Raw genomic sequence first — 17,365 nt, 5'->3', positions numbered from 1 at the left:
CGCTGCCAAAGAAAGAAAGGAACCTATACCAGGCTCCTGCTTGTCCACGAACAAGTTTTCAGGAATCTTAAGATCCCCATGCGAGCAAACAATAGACAATCGCCTTCCTGTCACTGTACGTTCAGTTGAACAACATCAAGGACAGAAATTAGAAAAAGAAAACAAGGCTGAAAGTGAGGACACCAAGGAGGTGGATCATGAAATTGCTGCTTCATGCTAATGAACGCTGACACCAAAGGCAAGGTCCTCCACATAGACTATATGGCACAAGAATAATAGAGCCATTTCACCTTCTCATATTTGAGGCATAAGAATGGTTTGCAGAAACGAAGAATAACTGACGTCTTCTAAATCTGTACATCCATGTGTACTGTAGTCCGCCTGGATGGAAGGACACTCGGCATTTAATCCTCCACTGGCCCAAGTTCGACCCTCCAGACTGCTTGCAGGTTCTGAAACTTCATGAAACAAAGCCCTGAGAATCCCTATTCCGCTGACCAATGTTTAACTCAAGCAGGGACTGACATGAAAATATGCAAATCTCTATTGCAGACAGAGGTTAATAATCACATCTTATACATTAAAAGAATGGACATAGAGTGCCTTCACATGAGTTAAAATCTACTGCACAAATCCACAATTAAAGAATCACATCTTGATTTCACGATGATCATTCCCAGCAGCAATAGCAATAAGATCTCAACCCACCATGTAATATAGTAATTTTCTTTTAATAAGATTGATAAGAAAGATTAATATAACTAGAAAATGAACTTTATAACAATCTGATGTTCGAACATACACGACATAGAGATTCCACTCACACAAAAATGAACTACCACTCAAATATCTGAAGGAGACCCAATAACTCCAGGCAATATTTTTATTGAGCACCGCTGATATCTGAATAAATCAAAGCTGAAGAAGTCGTATTTGAACATAATGCTGCATAGATATAATATGGCATGAGTTTCTATCTTCCCCGAAAGAGAGCGAAAACATGTATTGACTTGAATGAATAGAATAACAATAATACATTGCCTTCTCAACCATACTCTTTTCTGATGAAACATGAACACTTGTAAGAAAGGAGAGGAAAAAACAAGAGTCGATACTGTTATGTTGCATAGTAACCCGTATAAAATTTGCCAAACACGTCACTCAAGAACCGACAAAAGGAATGACTTGGCAGAAATAATAAAACTTGAATACTTCTGATAAAAAAACTATAAAGAGGCTATACAACTCAGTATGACTTCATAGTGATTCTCGCAAAAACAGTTCATTGAAAGAATAAAAAACGGTGAAAGGTTGGCAGTTGATTGCAAGACAAAGAATATCAACCGGTGACAAGACCGAAGCAATAATTGTCAGCTCCATGAAACAAAACATCACAAACATTTGTCTTTCCTTTCTGATGTCTCTGATAGAAGGCGAATCTGAGAATTATCTCATGTATATCATACGCCTTAAGATTTCATCCAATGAACATCAAAGACCGCTCAAGAGTCCAAAGCATCATAGAAGCCAATTGGAGAATACCAAAAGACGACATATGCCAAGAATCGGGTAAAAACACTGGATAATAATGAAGAGGAGTTGATGACGACAATAAAAGAAGAATATGTGGAGATGCAAAAGAAGTCCCGATGGCATTATGAAATGACCAAAGATTTGGAAGGAATAGACGATGACTAGAGTAGCCAGAAACTCATAAAGAGGAATAATTGCACATGAAAACGACAAAGACAAAGAAATAATATTTCACTGAAAAAAGTAGAGCTACCCCCGAGGAAATCCTTTGATTGCAATTTGTATTAGAATATTCACAAATGCTACAGTGATCATTGCCACTGATACTTGAAAAGCAATCTGCACTGTATATGTACTTCTCATGATAAGATCAGAATGATCTTCGTAAATTTACACGATGCAGCCACATACTTTGACAATGTTCGTCCTTGACAGCAATGTGATGACAAAGACTTCATAACAAAATGGGCAAGGAAAAAATATCTGCCCGAATATCATCATCCCCTCCAAATGAGCATCGCCAAAGAGCCTATCTATAACATAACAAGAAGAATGAATGGATGAACTAGGTGAATGGATTAATGAATGAATGAACCAGGTGAATGGATGAATGAATGCATGAACTAGGTGGCATTAACACAAGGTTTCAAATAACATTCCAAAGAGTCAATAAATAAATGTCTCAGGAACAATCACAAATGAAACTTTGTATAAGGACAAGTTTCGATCCCTTGATTGAAGCTCTTTCTTCAATGCCAAATGCCAAATGCTGTTATCTATCTAACCTGACTTTGATACCATGTTAAAGTTTTAGTTGAGAAATAAACATAGCACAACATAAGGAAAAATTAAATAAAATGCACAAATGATTTATCTTGGGAAAACCCTTCCACTTGAAGGGAAAAACCCAACCACACCAACAAAATATATCTTTTAATGATAATGAAAATGTTCAAGCACTATGCTTGTGTTTGATTCATTTACACTATACCAAGCATATTAAAATAATAGATAGCTTCTATTATTATCTAATGGTTATCTATTTGTAATCTATTGTAAATATTAGAATATTTCTAATATTTAGTTAGTTGTTCATTAATTGATAGTTAGAATATAATGTTTATATTCTTTACGATCGTTACTTAAGGAAACATCACCTATTCATTTGCATATATTGAGCTATTGTCTACTTTTAATAAGAAGCAAATATTTTACCAACTACTTTGTAATATGGTATCAAAATACTCTAAGATTTTTTCCAAAAAATATTATAATTTCTTGTTCGAAATTATTAGAGCAGTACTTTTTGAAATTATTTTCCTTGTAATATCTGCTTCGAACTAGGGTTTATCTACAACTTACGAACATTTTTCTTGCAACTACTGTTTGTATTCATGCGAATTTTTTTACTGCTCCCATCTGGTTAAATTGCACTTTTTTTTTTTGCTAAAATATCATGTTATTGTGTCACACAGGTTTGTTTCTCTACCTGGTTTGTGCGTCTTCTGTTTGGTTTTCAAACATGTGGCCATTTCGTGGGCTTTCTTCGGCAAAACATGTATCTATTTGATGCCATTCCTCAACCAAGAAACCCAATTTTTTCTAGAAAATTGTGACTACTTCTTTTCTCAAATTTGGACCCTCTGCATGGTTGTTTTCCACTCTCTTACAAGCATCTAGGGTTTCTTGCCAACCTCTATTGTTAATCTGTGCCCAATAACTGCGTTTTTTTGCAAATTCGCCATTATTTTGGAGATTTTTTCAGCATAGGCCATTTATTTTCGAAACCCTATTTTTTGTATCAGATCCAATTTTTTTAATAGTTTTTAGTAGGTTTTTCACGAGCTCAACTGGGTTCTTTTTTCTTCCGTTGCCTTGATTCTCGAGCCAGGGGATCTAGAATCTGATAGCATATTCCTTTTGAATTTTTCGAGCTCTCTTCTAGGTATGTCTTCATTTTTTTTGGGTCTTCCAAAATTTTGCCTCGAAGTACGCACCTACACAGATTTTCACTTTTTCCACTGAAAAATATGCTGTGACATCTTTGACTAATATTTTGCTTGAGATAAATCAGAAATTTAATTGTCAGAATTACGACACGTGGAAGTAGGGGATGTTATCAATCTTTGAATATCGGAATACGAATTAGATTATTCTAGGTGCTACTCAACGTCTAACTACAACTAGTATTGATCAAGATACATGGGCTTAGAATAATCGAGAGGTAGTGCTACTTGTCAAATTATTAGTAGCTGATGATCAACTCCCTCAAATTCCATCCAGGAAGACAACTTTCGAGATATGGGAGTATCTCAAGAAACCACATGAGACTTTAGGCAAAAGCGGAAACTTTTTGTTTCTCAAGAACTCTCTGTTTTCTATTGTCATGGATGGGCAAAAACTGCTCTAGGAACACCGAAATAAGATTGAGGATAACTCTCAAAAGTTTACCCAAGTTCTACAAGCATTTATCGCCTCTTAACATCACTTCTACTGGTATTGATCTGAAGTTCACAGATCTTTGCACACTTCTGCTTTGGCAAGATCAGTGGATTCAACAGTTCGGTGGTAGTTCCAGTTCCACCTCCATAGAATGGTCTTCTGTTAGCTCACTTTGGCATCAACGATATAGGCACTTAATGTGCATTATCTCTCTCAGCTTGCTCGGGAAGAGCTTGTCCTTCGTTTGCCAGAGATTCAAACTGAGCTCAAAGTTTGTGATGCATGTTATGTTGGGAAGTAACATCACACACCTTTTCCTATGGTGATTCATAGCGTGCTTCTTAGGTACTTTAGCTTGTTCATGTCGATATATGCGGTCTTATGGCTTCTCCTTCCGTTCTTGGGTCAAGGTATTTTGTGTTGTTTGTTGATGATTTCAGTAGAAAGATGTGGGTGTATTTTCTTAAAAAGATGTGTTTATTGTATTTTAGAAGTTTAAGCCTCTAGTTGATAAAGAGTCTTGGAAATCTATTATTGCTCTTAGGATAGATAATGGTGAGGAATTTTGTTCTATTGAATTCTCTAGCTTTTGTGATACTCATGGCATCAAGCGCTAGTTAACCACACCTCACACAACACAACAAAATAGTATAGTTGAATGCCGAAACATAACATTCACCGAGATGGCTAAATACACACGAACACAAACATGTTTCGAAGAAGTTTTGGGAAGAAACAATTAACACTGCAATCTATCTTTCGAACCGGTCACCCACTGTGGCGGTCAAAGGTAAGATTCTGGAAGAGGCTTGGTCAGATCGCAAACCCAAAATTAGTCACTTGAAGGTTTTGCCCATGTTTGGATCCCTGATGCGTCACGCACCAAGTTGGATGCCAAGAGTCAAAAGCTCATGCTTGTTGGATACAATAGTCCTCACAAAGCCTATCGCTTGATTGAGATTGAGACATCTAATCTCCTGTACAGTCGTGCTATAGTCTTTGATGAGAAACGAGGACCATGCATGCTTCATTCTCTTGTTCCTAATCCAATAGATCAGCCTATGAAGGCTCATGATTTGGGAGTTTAGCTTCTATGAGGTCCACCTGATGGGAGAGCTCCAACAGTTCTTGCAGCTCCAATTCTACCAGTGATTCTTGTACAGACACCTCCAGCTTCTCTTACAAGATCACCTTGATTTGTAGATGCTTCACCTGAGTTTGATTCAGATTCTTCTGATGTGGGACCTGATCATAGAGCATCTCCTGATGCTAATGTTGGTCCTTCTCCTCTTTGGTCTAAGTGGTGGGTTAAGACACTTTTTGATCTTCGAGATGATGAGCTCATTGATGGGAGAACTGCTCGGAAAAAGAGCAAACCTACAAAATAAATTAATTTTTCTCTTATGGCCAACATTCACAGTGTGTTTGAACCTCAAGCATACTCAGAGGCTGAAGGAATTCCAGAGTGGGTACAGGCCATGCAATCAGAACACCAAAGCCTGTTGAAGAATCACAATTGGGCACTTTTTGACTCTCTAGTAGGGAAGAAACCCATTGGTTGCAAATGGGTTTACAAAATAAAATATAAGTACAAAGCTCTTTTAGTTGCAAAGGGCTTTTCTTAGTGTCAGGGCATGATAATGAGGAGAGCTTTGCTCCTATAACAAAGATGTGCACTATTAGATTAGTTCTAGCCATGACAACATAGTTTGGTTGGAAGGTCTATTAGATGGACGTCAAGAGTGCTTTCCTGAATGGTGACCTACAAGATGAGGTCTACATGACGCAGCCTTTTGATTTCAAGGTTGTTGGTAAAGAACATCAGGTTCTTAGGTTAGTGAAAGCTATCTATGGCTTGAAGCAGGCCCCTAGGGCATGGCACATGAAAATTGATAAGCACCTCAATGATCAAGGCTTCTAGAAGAGTTTTTCAGATTCAAATTTGTACATCGAGACTACTAAGAGTGACATCATTCTTCTGGTCATTTTTGTGGATGATTTGATCATCACAGACAGTTTGGCATCTTTGATTCAAGGAATCAAACAGAGTTTATGTGAGTCTTTGATTTGACTGATCTGAGCTCATGCATTATTGCCTAGGTGTTGAGGTTTGGCAACAATCTTCTTATCTTATCTGGTATCTTCATTTCTCAGTCCAAATATGTTAGGGCTTTGTTAGACAAATTCTGTATGCAGGATTGCAAGCTTGCATCCACACCCATGGAGAAAGGTCTAAAGTTATTAGCCAAGCCTAATCATCCTTCAGTTGATAATACTATATACAGACAACTAGTAGGCAGCCTCATTTACCTTTCTACTACTAGACTTGATATCAGCTTTGCAATCAGCTACATCGCACGTTTTATGACAACAACTAAGGCTGATCATTGGATGAAAGCCAAGCGTGTGCTTCATTATGTGAAGAGCACTACAAATTATGGACTTCTTTACTCTTGGAGTTCTAATCCTAGACTCAGTGGGTTCACAAATTCAGATTGGGTAGGTTTTGTTGACAATAAAAAGTCAATTTTTGGATGTGTTCAATTTGGGATTCAGTGCCGTCACATGGACAAGTAAGAAGGGGTAGGTAGTTTCTCTCTCCTCCATAGAGGCTGACTATAGAGGGACAATTAAGGTAGGTTTTGAAGTTGTTTGGCGTCGTCGGATTCTTGGGGATATGCAGATGTCACCAGCAGGACCGACCAATTTGTTTGTTGATAACGAAGGTGTTATCAAATTAGTATGGATTCTAGTCTTCCATGAACGAACCAAGCATGTTCCTATAATGGATTATATTGCAGACATTCTCACCAAGCTTTTTGGTCGTGATAAGTTTGTCAAATTAGTGTCGTTGATAGGTTAACCATTAAGGGAGGGTATTATGATAATAGATAGTTTCTATTAGTATCTATTATTATTTAATGGTTATCTATTTCTAAACTATTGTAAATATTAGAATGTTTCTAATATTGAGTTAGTTGTTTGTTAACTAATAGCTAGAATAGAATGTGTCTATTCTTTACGATCGTTTGCTAAGGAAACATTGTCTATTTATTTGTATATATTGATTTATTGATCATTGTAATTTTACAAGCAAATATATCACAAATTACTTTGTAATAAAGCAACCACATAAATAGGTTGCATAAGACTCTTCATCTTTCATAAAAAGGTCTCTTTTAATCTCAAAAATAAGTCCCTTCATATTTTTCAAATATTCAATCATATATCCATACGCATGCCTCTTCGCATGATTAATGACACAACATTAACTTCAAAACTCTCACAAATGTCTCTTTTAGCTGAAGGTTACATTACGGTCCAATCAGAGATAAAGATCTCAATTGCAGCTAAAATCTTCAATATATTCCATCATTGTCTATCCATGTCTTGTTTGTTATATCGAGTATAGTTAATACTGTTATTTAGTTAGAAATTTGAAATCTTCTCAATTGGAAATAGATGGAAAAGACATAAGTCTAATAACTTCTAAGAGCACTTAATGGCCAAGACATTTCATGATATGAAAGTTGATAATGCATAATTTTACTTTTTTTCTGATAATTTATAAATCCTCAGACTATGACAAACTAAAGCCGATCTAGGTTGAAGTCTGTTAAGATTGATTAATTTCTTATATGATGTTGTCATATAGCCTAGTCTTTGATGGCGACATTTAAAAGGTTCTTTAAGTTATGTTTGTCTAGATTTTTAGATAATGGGATCTAAAATTTAGTTCCTGTTTCAATTTCTACAGTCTGAGGAATGATCCGGACCCTGCTTTGGAACTACATGGTGACGGGATTGTTGTACCAAGGATTCCACCAGGAGTATCAGGAACAGCATTAGCATCTTCCTTACTTAGAGATGGCTGGAGTGTGAGTATCATCTTCATTTGTTCAGGGGAGTTCAATATCTTAGTCAAGGAATTAATCTTTATGCCTACTGTTGCAGCTAGCCAAAATATACATTAAGTATCAAGAGGCTATTGATGCATGGCGGCATGAGAGGCAAGGGCGTGAAGAGTCGCAAGCTGTTTTAGAGCGGGTATTTTAGTTGGAAAATCAGTTGACACTTGCATTTTGTTTTTTTGTTCATTAGGTTTAAAGCATTTCATGTATTATGATGTAGATACTTTACCAATATACTGATAATTGGTATTTCACTTAATAAATTGTTGCATCAATAAATTCTCCAGGATGTTAATTTGTAGAGTCAATATGGGCTGTATATTGATCACAGATGTTGTTATCTGAAGTTTATAGGAGAAATGTATGCACAACTTTGAGATGAAATTTGAAATAACTATTGTGTTCTAGAAATAGGTATTGTTTGCAGCACATCTATTCCCCAAGGTTTTTATAGGAAAAATTCTAGCAAATCATAATCGGAAATGAGAAACATTGGTATATAAGATCGCATTTTCCTCAGGATTAAATTTTCCATAATATTTGTATCTGGCAGGGATGGTACAATGTTCACTAGTTGAAGTACACAAAAATCACAATTTAGAGCAAAGTGAAATTAAGATAATTTTGACTTTAGCTATATTTAAAATCTGATACAATATTGCGACTGTTGAATGATAAATCCTTCTTTCAGGTTTTACGGGAGATAGAAGAGAAGGCTGAATTTATTTTGGACGAAAGAGGTATATGAGCTTTACGTTGTAATTGACATTTACACCACAAATATATTAATATTCCTTTCCCACTTATAAATGATTTTTAATTAACTTTAAATTCGCTTATTTGATCGGTATAAACATGGTTGGCACATACATGTGAGTTTTCTGCATCAGTATTTTGGGTCATACTCTGTTTTCCATCATCAGAACGAAGAGAATAAAGATAGATCATGCAGTATGATCCAAAATGTTGATGCAATTAACTCACACACTTGTATCCCAAAGTGTTTCCAATGTCACTGTTATGGACCACAGAAACACTATAGAGCCAACACAAGTATCACATGTGAAGACTTTGCAACTGGTTAATATCATTGTATTTGTACAGCTGAACACACTAGGATGATTGAGGCATATGCTATAATGGAGGAGAAGTTACAACAGTCAATGTCTGATCAAGCAAGCTTAGAGAACACAATACGGGATTTGAAGGTACATGGAAACTCTAATCTTTCAGTTCTTCTGTAGGGCACTTTAGAGATAGAAGTCACCCTTTCTTATAGAAGAAGAAATTGTGTAGGTTGATTTGCGGAAGAGAGAGCGTGATTATGGTATTGCCCTAAAGGATGTCCGAGATCTTCAAACACAGGTAAAATTTTACAGATGTTTTTTTATAAAATTGTTTTTTTTAAAACAAAATATACCATGATATTGCCAATTGCAAGATAATTTTGACAGAACATGCTAAGTTGAATTTCCTGTTTGCTATGGATGTAGGTTACATTGCTTTTAAAAGAGTGCAGAGACATTCAGCTAAGATATAGAGTTGGTGAAGGCATTTCTAGTGAGGATACTATCATCAACACTACAGCTCTGGCATCTGATGGAACATCTGTGGACAAGGTGATTTCAAATAGGGTCGTAAAATAATTGACTTTCTAGTAGAGCAGTCTCTTGATATATTTTATTAAGAATCAAAGGGTTGTAATTGTAGCTGGATATCACTGGATGTGTAGGATATGACAATTTATTTTTTGCTATAATCAGTTGACATTCAAGGATATTCATGGAATGGTGGAACAAAACTCTCAACTTCGTAGCCTGGTCCGAACTCTTACCCAGCAGGTTGAACAGAGGGAACAAGAGCTTAAGGTAGAATTTTTACCCTGTTTATCGTTTTGATGCACTTACGAATCATTGCTGAATTCGGTTTCTGTAGTTAGCAAATCACTGCTGTTATAAAATTAATGGCTTAAGAGGAAAGTGGAATTAATATTTTTAAATCACAGAGGTGTTTTGTACCATATTCATTTTTAGGGTAAAGAAGCCCTAATGCATGGGTAAATTCATAGAAAAGAATTAATTGTTTTACTTGCCCATGACATTTATTAACTCAAAAAACAGAGTTGCTAGGAGATGGGGACTTTAAGTGGAACTGGAGATGGGGATGTGTACCGCCTTGCCACTTAAATAAAAAAATGTGAAATACAGGTGCTTGTAGATGGCATATTTATGTAAATAGCTATAATTCTAAAAAGGATATCCTACTTGTAAGACACTATAACCCTAAAATTCTAAAAAATATAAAAAATAACTTCTCAATGCATTGGAATTCATGTGGTAGAAGCAAAGATTACCATTATAATGAAAACCTGATATGGCGGTCCTTAAAGGTGACTATATTTTCAATTACTAAACATTAACTTTATTGACAATGGAAAACATTATCATGTTATACAAAATTTTTATGCCAGAATTACCTGAAAATGGCAAATAGAGACTAGTAGGGAAATGCTATTATATTTTGCAAACATGATACAACAGCCCATACAATTTAACATATTGTCAGTTAATTAAGAAAAAAATAATGTATGCACAGATCTCATGCCTCATTATTAGATGTCTTTGCAGTATTACCTCGTTGGAATTTGATATGAAAATTTTCTGCCACAAATCTTGTGAATTTTAATGCAAAAAATGGAAACTACTGGTCCAGTTTATTTTTAGCTTTTGTTAGTCACATAATAATGTTAATGCTTTGCTTAGAAATAAAGAGAAACAGCGATAACCGAAATGAAGAACAATAATACACAACAATTTATCTTGGGAAAACCCTCCAACTAGAGGGGAAAAATCGATCCACACCAAAATATCGGTCATTAAATAAAAGAAGTTTGAGTACAATGCTTTCAACTGAATGCAATGCTTATCACACTATATATTGAATTGAGAGACTCTTCATATCATAACTAAATATCTCTTCATTTTCCAAATGCAAGCCTCTTCATATTTCCAAATGCATGTCCCTATGCATGTCACATGTCTCTTTGTATAATAAAATGTTAGATATTTAGGATGAGACACCTAGCACACCTTGAGTGCTACGTCATGCCGACTTGGTTATATAGAAATATCATCATAAATTTCTTCTCTAGTAATATCAGAGGTATATCCATCGTAGCTATAATCTTCAACAGTCTGCCTTAGCAAGAGAGATCTTTAGTATGGCAGTCACACATAGCTGACATAAAAAATGTCATTAACAATTTCTCACCACAAATTTCCTCAATAAAACATTGTCATCTCAGCATAATACTATTCACCATATCTACTTCTAGAGGGTGAACCATAAAAGCATAAGATTGAAGTTATGGAGTCACACACATGACTTCCACCATGCCTACTCGCAGAGGGTGGATCCACCATACCTTCTTGTAGAAGTTGGAACAAGGGCTTTTACCTCAGACTTCTTCTAGAGACGCGTTTCCACCATGCCTACTCGTAGAAGGTGGACCCACAATACCTACTCGGTTTCACCTCAGACTTCTTCTAGAGAAGAATGCATTTCCATTACGCCTACTTGTAGAAGATAGAACCAAGAGATTTCACTCGAACTTCTCCTTCACAAAGAACTCTTTAACAACATGTATAAGAAAGGCTGAGATTCTCTTTAAAGCGAGACTCCCTCTCAACAAGAATAACATTCTCACTGCTTTAACTATCACAATAAGAGAGCTGATTCCAAGTTCACTAAATAGGGAGCTTTAGTAGTCACACTGCCACACAAGCTAGCCAAGAATTGGGCATTCTCCCTTTGTCGCCAGCTCCCTCTAAATCTGATTTCTGCAGCTTGATAGTCTCCTTCTGAATATCATTTCTTCCTCTTCAAAGAAACTAATCATAATAACAATTTGTATATGATCTTCCTCTTTAATGAAGATTTGTATCATTAAGTCAGTCCCATGACTACAAGCAGCGTTCCCATGTTCATTTCTACAGTCTGCATGACGTTGCATGTAATGTTTCATCATCCCATTGCTTCTCAATCCATCCTACAATCAAGAGAGATTAATAATAATTCATAGAATCAACCTATTATGAAGAGAAATATAGAGATCAATGCTGAAAGCATACACTATTCCCAGTGATATAACAAAAATTCATGATTGATATTCAGATTTATAATTATAAAATACTTATCTCTTTGTAGTCTAATTTTCCTTGAAAAAGATGTCAGCACGCACACCAGATATGGACCAAAACAATAATCTCTTTTAACAATATTGAACAATAAATGCATACTGACATTCATATGATGATCATAGCACTTGCTAAGTTGAATGCTGCCATACCATAGAGATGCAAGAGAAACAAACTGCATGTATGTTATGAACCCTAATAATAATATATAATAGATAATGACTATAGGATATAAACTAACATGACAATTTAGTATCAACTCAAATGAAAAGACTAATGCACCCATAACATAGAGATGTAAGAGAAACAAACTGCATATATGTCATGAACCCTAATAATAATAAATAATAGATAATGACTATAGGATATAAACTACCATGACAATTTAGTATCTACTCAAATGAAAAGACCTCTCCATTATTAGATCCTGCCAAAGGCTGGATACTATTGCATCCATCCAACTCACTTTTCCAATTAAATTGACCAATCAAATAATAGAATTTAAAGAGTTAAATAGACTTTCAAATTTTTACATCTTTTCTTTATTTTTTGAGATTTTATAATTCACATTTTTCAGTAATCTTATTGGCCTGTGCTAATTTTGGTAGGGATAAAAATCAATTTACCTCAACAAAAAATACAAAATATATGCCATTTCATGCCATTAGTGACACTCTATATCATTCATTAATAATAACTTTATCCTTTTACAACTACCATATGTTAATTAGATTTGTCCGCAACATAACAAAAGATTTCAGTTCATTAATGACAATTTTATGTCATTCATTAATAAGAACTTTATCTTTTTACAATTGGGATAATTAGATTTTTTTTTGAAAATATTGTTTTGACTTACGTATTTTTTACAATATTAGAATTAAATATAATAAAGTTAATAAATAATATTTATTGACATATTATTTAACTTGACTATTTTTATAACTAATGAAAAATAAATTATGTTAATAATAATCAATGAGTTTAAAAACAAATATGGATGTTGTGAATTCTAGATTAAATAGTGTTTTCCCATTTTTATTTTTAGAATTTATTGATTTTTTAATTATTAAAAATATTTCAAATTAATGATGCTACTATTGATATGTTACTTATTTCAACATTAAAATGGCTCTTTAAGGACTTGCTCAAAGCAAGTTTAACAGATTTACACATTTGCTATGCAAAATTATCACAGTTAATTTTGATAATAGTGCATGTACGACTTGTGTAAATTTTTTTTCTTCTAAGAAACCCCTTCTATAGGACAGCAATGCGAGAATCATTTCAATAATAGTGCATGTACGATTTGTGTAAATAAAAATATTCTAAGAAGCCCCCTGTATAGGTCGACAATCTAAGCGCTCACAATTTTCCCCACCCAAATCACAAAGCCCTATACATTTTTGAATACTTGAATGCATTGCACAGTTGGCAGGAACTTTGATGCTTATTAAATTTAATAATATGTATTATCATTTATCTCAATATCAACATTACTAAATGAATATTTTAATGCCAATCAAATTAATCTGATTATGGTAATAACAAGTTAATAAAATTTAATAGTTATTAACAATCATGATTCAAAAATACAAAATAACAAAGATATTAAATAACTTATAAAACTAATAACATTGATTATAGAATGGCAAGTATAAATTAATAATGAACTGTAATAAACTATTTTACTTAGTTAAAACAATGAGCTACATTAACGAATAGGCACATCCATTGTGCTCAACAACCTCTCTCTCTCTCTCTCTCTATATATATATATATATATATATAGCCACTTACATAGTGGGGTTAAAGGCACCACTATAAATGTCATAAAGAAGGAAAGGAAATAAATGGGTAAGACAAGTCAATCAGACCTCTGCTTTTGAGAAAACTCCAGAAATACAAGCAATTCATGTACTCAGATTTTGGAAAGGAGCAAGGGTCATTAAGTAGCAATAACGCACAAGATTGAATATGTAACACCTGATATACAGGAGTCTGAATATATATCACACAGGAGACTGAATATATAATACCCGATCACACAGCAGATTGAATCTGAAATACTTGATACACAGTCACAAATTGCTCTGCTATATAAACTGAGAATTCACGACACAAAACATGCTCTAATAAAATACATGAACCAGACTGGAAACACTTTCAGATATATTTCCTTGTAATCTTCTGCTTGCTTACAATATCATTCGCATGCCATACATCAAATGATAATAATGTTCATTCAATATCTGAAAGTAAAATTGTTGCCAGAATAGAACCCATAAGTGAAGACCTGAAGAGACGAACATTACACCAAGAGTCTCAACATGAATCAAAACAACAATTACAAATTATATGGATCAAGAATGAGAATAAACACCAACAAATAAATCGTCAGTTAACTCGACGATGACAAGGATAGCTGGAAACAATAAAGAGACAATATCAAAACCCGCAAAATCTATTCACTGAAGACATGCAAGCCATCCACCGGCAGAGAAGAAAACTGAATCCACATCAACACAAACATGAAGAAATATGTACTGGTGGTCATGAACAATTGCTGCCACATTACAAAACATATGCAGAGCTTTGATGGTGATGTGTCAGGATTGCACAAAGACAATAGAAACACGACAAAGACATTCAAAGTCAATAATGACGAGGACATTTAAAGCCATCAAATTTAATGATAATCTGTATCTGAATTCAAATTATCAGAAACAGAGGACTAGAACAAACGGGGTAGAGAAAGAATGACCTTTTCCATGGAAAAGCAGGGCACTAACATACGGACTATGAGCAGACAAATTCAGGTAAAACAATCTATCTTACCGCTATTCACTTCAACAGTTACACATTACCTACAAAATACTTATGCAATTTGCAACAGATACACGTATTAGAGAACAAGAGAAATTCCCTTACTAGGTAATTGCTGTTATCTGACCTGGCTTCGATACCATGTTAATATTTTGGCAAAAAATAAAGATAAGTAGCTATAAACAAAATGAAGAACAATAAGACAGAGACACCAATTCATCCTCGGAAAACCCTCCAACTAGAGGGGAAAAACCCAGGCACACCAAAAATGTCTCTTTTATTAAATAAAATAAGTTTGAGTATATATGTCTCTTTCAACGTAATACAATGTTTATCACACAAAGCAATTATATATATATATATATATATATATATATATATATATATATATATATATATATATATATATATATATATATATATATATATATATATATATATAAAAATTGAGGGGCTCTTCATATCACAACCAAAAGTTTCGTTATTTTCCAAATGCAAGTCTTTTCATATTTCCAAACGCATGTCTCTTTGCATGTGGCATGTCTCTTCATATAATAAAATGTCAGATGTTTAGGATGAGACACCTATCACATCTTGAATGCCACACATGCTCACTTGATATTAATAAATATCATCATAAATCTCTTCTTTAGCAATATCAGAGGTAGAGGTCTCTATGGCACCCATAATCTTCAACAATTACGACTTTGGGAAAAATTAGTTTTATTTATATGAACTCAGAGAAATTCTGATAGGGGTTTCCCAATTTTCAAGGTATGCTTTTGGGGGATTTAGAGATGCATAGACATAAACCTACGAAGCATCGTAATGTTCATAGATGCACATTTGGTTCTTCCTGATGGAGATACATTTTCAACATGGAGGACAAGTACCAAGGTTGGCCTCAAGCTTATCGGTATGATGCTGGAAATTCTATTCCTTTGCTGAATGAAAGCCTCAATTGTTCTGTAATGAACATATAGTCATTTTAATAAGTGACACAATTTGTCAAGAGTATATTATGGCTCATGTCAAATATATTAAACCTTTCTGTTTGTACACTCAACTCTTGTCTCCATTCTATAGCGTAGCTCATTTTAATGTGAAATATTCAAATTGCAACTTGATTTGGGTTCAAGCAACATTTGATGACTCCAAAACACTTTTACAGAAGGGCTGAAACAAAGCAAGCTTAAATCTTTCTTTAAGTTCACTCAAACGAAATTGAACATAAAACATGGGACAAAATTTCACTACATTTTTTATTGTTTGATCTTCAGTCTTTTTAATAATTCATTAACTAGTTAGATTAGGAGTACTATTTTTAGTGTTCAAATTCTTTGTGATATTGTTTTAACATTTCATTTAGATTAATTAGCAAGTCTATAATTCAAAGGCCTGAATCCCATACAGTCATCCGCTAGGGACAAACATTTATCCAATTGTCGATTTGGGTTCGGGTCGGATTCGGCTTTGAGAATCCAATTCATGGATTCATGAGTGTGTGTGTGTGTGTGTATATATATATATATATATATATATATATAAATTTATGTTTATATGCATTATATATATGTAAAATAGTTGTGACCAATACACCTACCCGATGCATCGAAAGAAGCTCAATGGGAGAGTTAGAGGATGACAAAGCCCCTACAATAATCTATCGGCAGTGAGATCTCTAGATAGGCCTTACAATTCTATGGAGGGCTTGTCATGCCCTACAACTAAGATATAGAGGGCAATGGGGGTGCCACATTTGATTGCTGAATTCAGGCAACCTCTTGTAATGCAACGAAATACCATTGACTAGGTGTGGGTCAAGGCATGGTATTCTGTATCAAAGATGCAAGCGGATGTTCCAAGGGAATCGTCAACGTCTCTCTTCCAAATGCATACACTTTGATTTCCCTCCCCCCAGGCAATAATGAACTTCCATAACTATAATGTGGGGGGCAGGGGGGGGTTGGGGAGGCGGTGGGAGGCTTTTACCCCCCAAGTAGGATGGGTGTGCAAGAGGCTATAGATTCGGGCAGCAGGGAGCCTTATTATTCTATTATTCCCCCATAACCGTAGTGAATATCCATAGCTTCCCTACAATTCCATGTGTAACATTTGTCCGATTCGTCGAGGTGGCAAAGTGCTGCCCATAGAATTGTAGGGCCTGAAATTATTTCTAGGGCCTGTCTAATTATTTTGATAGATTCTTTCATTTCTCCGATTCAAAGTGAATAACGAGCTAATGAATCTCCTTTTTGCCATTAGATTTCCCAATCCAATTCATCATAACATTCATAATGACCCACTTTACGAAGATCCCATTGGAGACCCCCTCAACCTCATCACGCTCCCCCCATCACTCCTTTCGATTACAGCTACAGTTCAGTGAAGGCTCGTTCAAGAAAAGGCTCTGTTCGATGTAGAGGTATATAGTTGGAGGTGCCCTAGGGGTTATAT

The 17,365-nt window shown here is 34.8% G+C and overlaps 1 protein-coding gene across 1 annotated transcript in view; it reads left to right on the top strand.

Moving 5' to 3' along the window:
• Positions 1 to 17,365, top strand: part of NUA (nuclear pore anchor) — a 158,605-nt gene that overhangs the window by 33,725 nt on the left and 107,515 nt on the right. The window contains exons 10-16 of the mRNA XM_089796895.1: positions 7,733 to 7,853; positions 7,930 to 8,022; positions 8,578 to 8,626; positions 8,991 to 9,094; positions 9,183 to 9,251; positions 9,380 to 9,505; positions 9,650 to 9,754. Of these exons, the coding sequence (XP_089653021.1) occupies positions 7,733 to 7,853; positions 7,930 to 8,022; positions 8,578 to 8,626; positions 8,991 to 9,094; positions 9,183 to 9,251; positions 9,380 to 9,505; positions 9,650 to 9,754 (667 nt within the window). The remainder of the gene's footprint in view (positions 1 to 7,732; positions 7,854 to 7,929; positions 8,023 to 8,577; positions 8,627 to 8,990; positions 9,095 to 9,182; positions 9,252 to 9,379; positions 9,506 to 9,649; positions 9,755 to 17,365) is intronic.

Source organism: Cupressus sempervirens, chromosome 8, assembly GCF_028749045.1.
Source record: "Cupressus sempervirens isolate cs-2001-9-10 chromosome 8, ASM2874904v1, whole genome shotgun sequence".
Taxonomy (NCBI): domain Eukaryota; kingdom Viridiplantae; phylum Streptophyta; class Pinopsida; order Cupressales; family Cupressaceae; genus Cupressus; species Cupressus sempervirens.
This window is presented reverse-complemented; position numbering and strand designations above follow the sequence as displayed.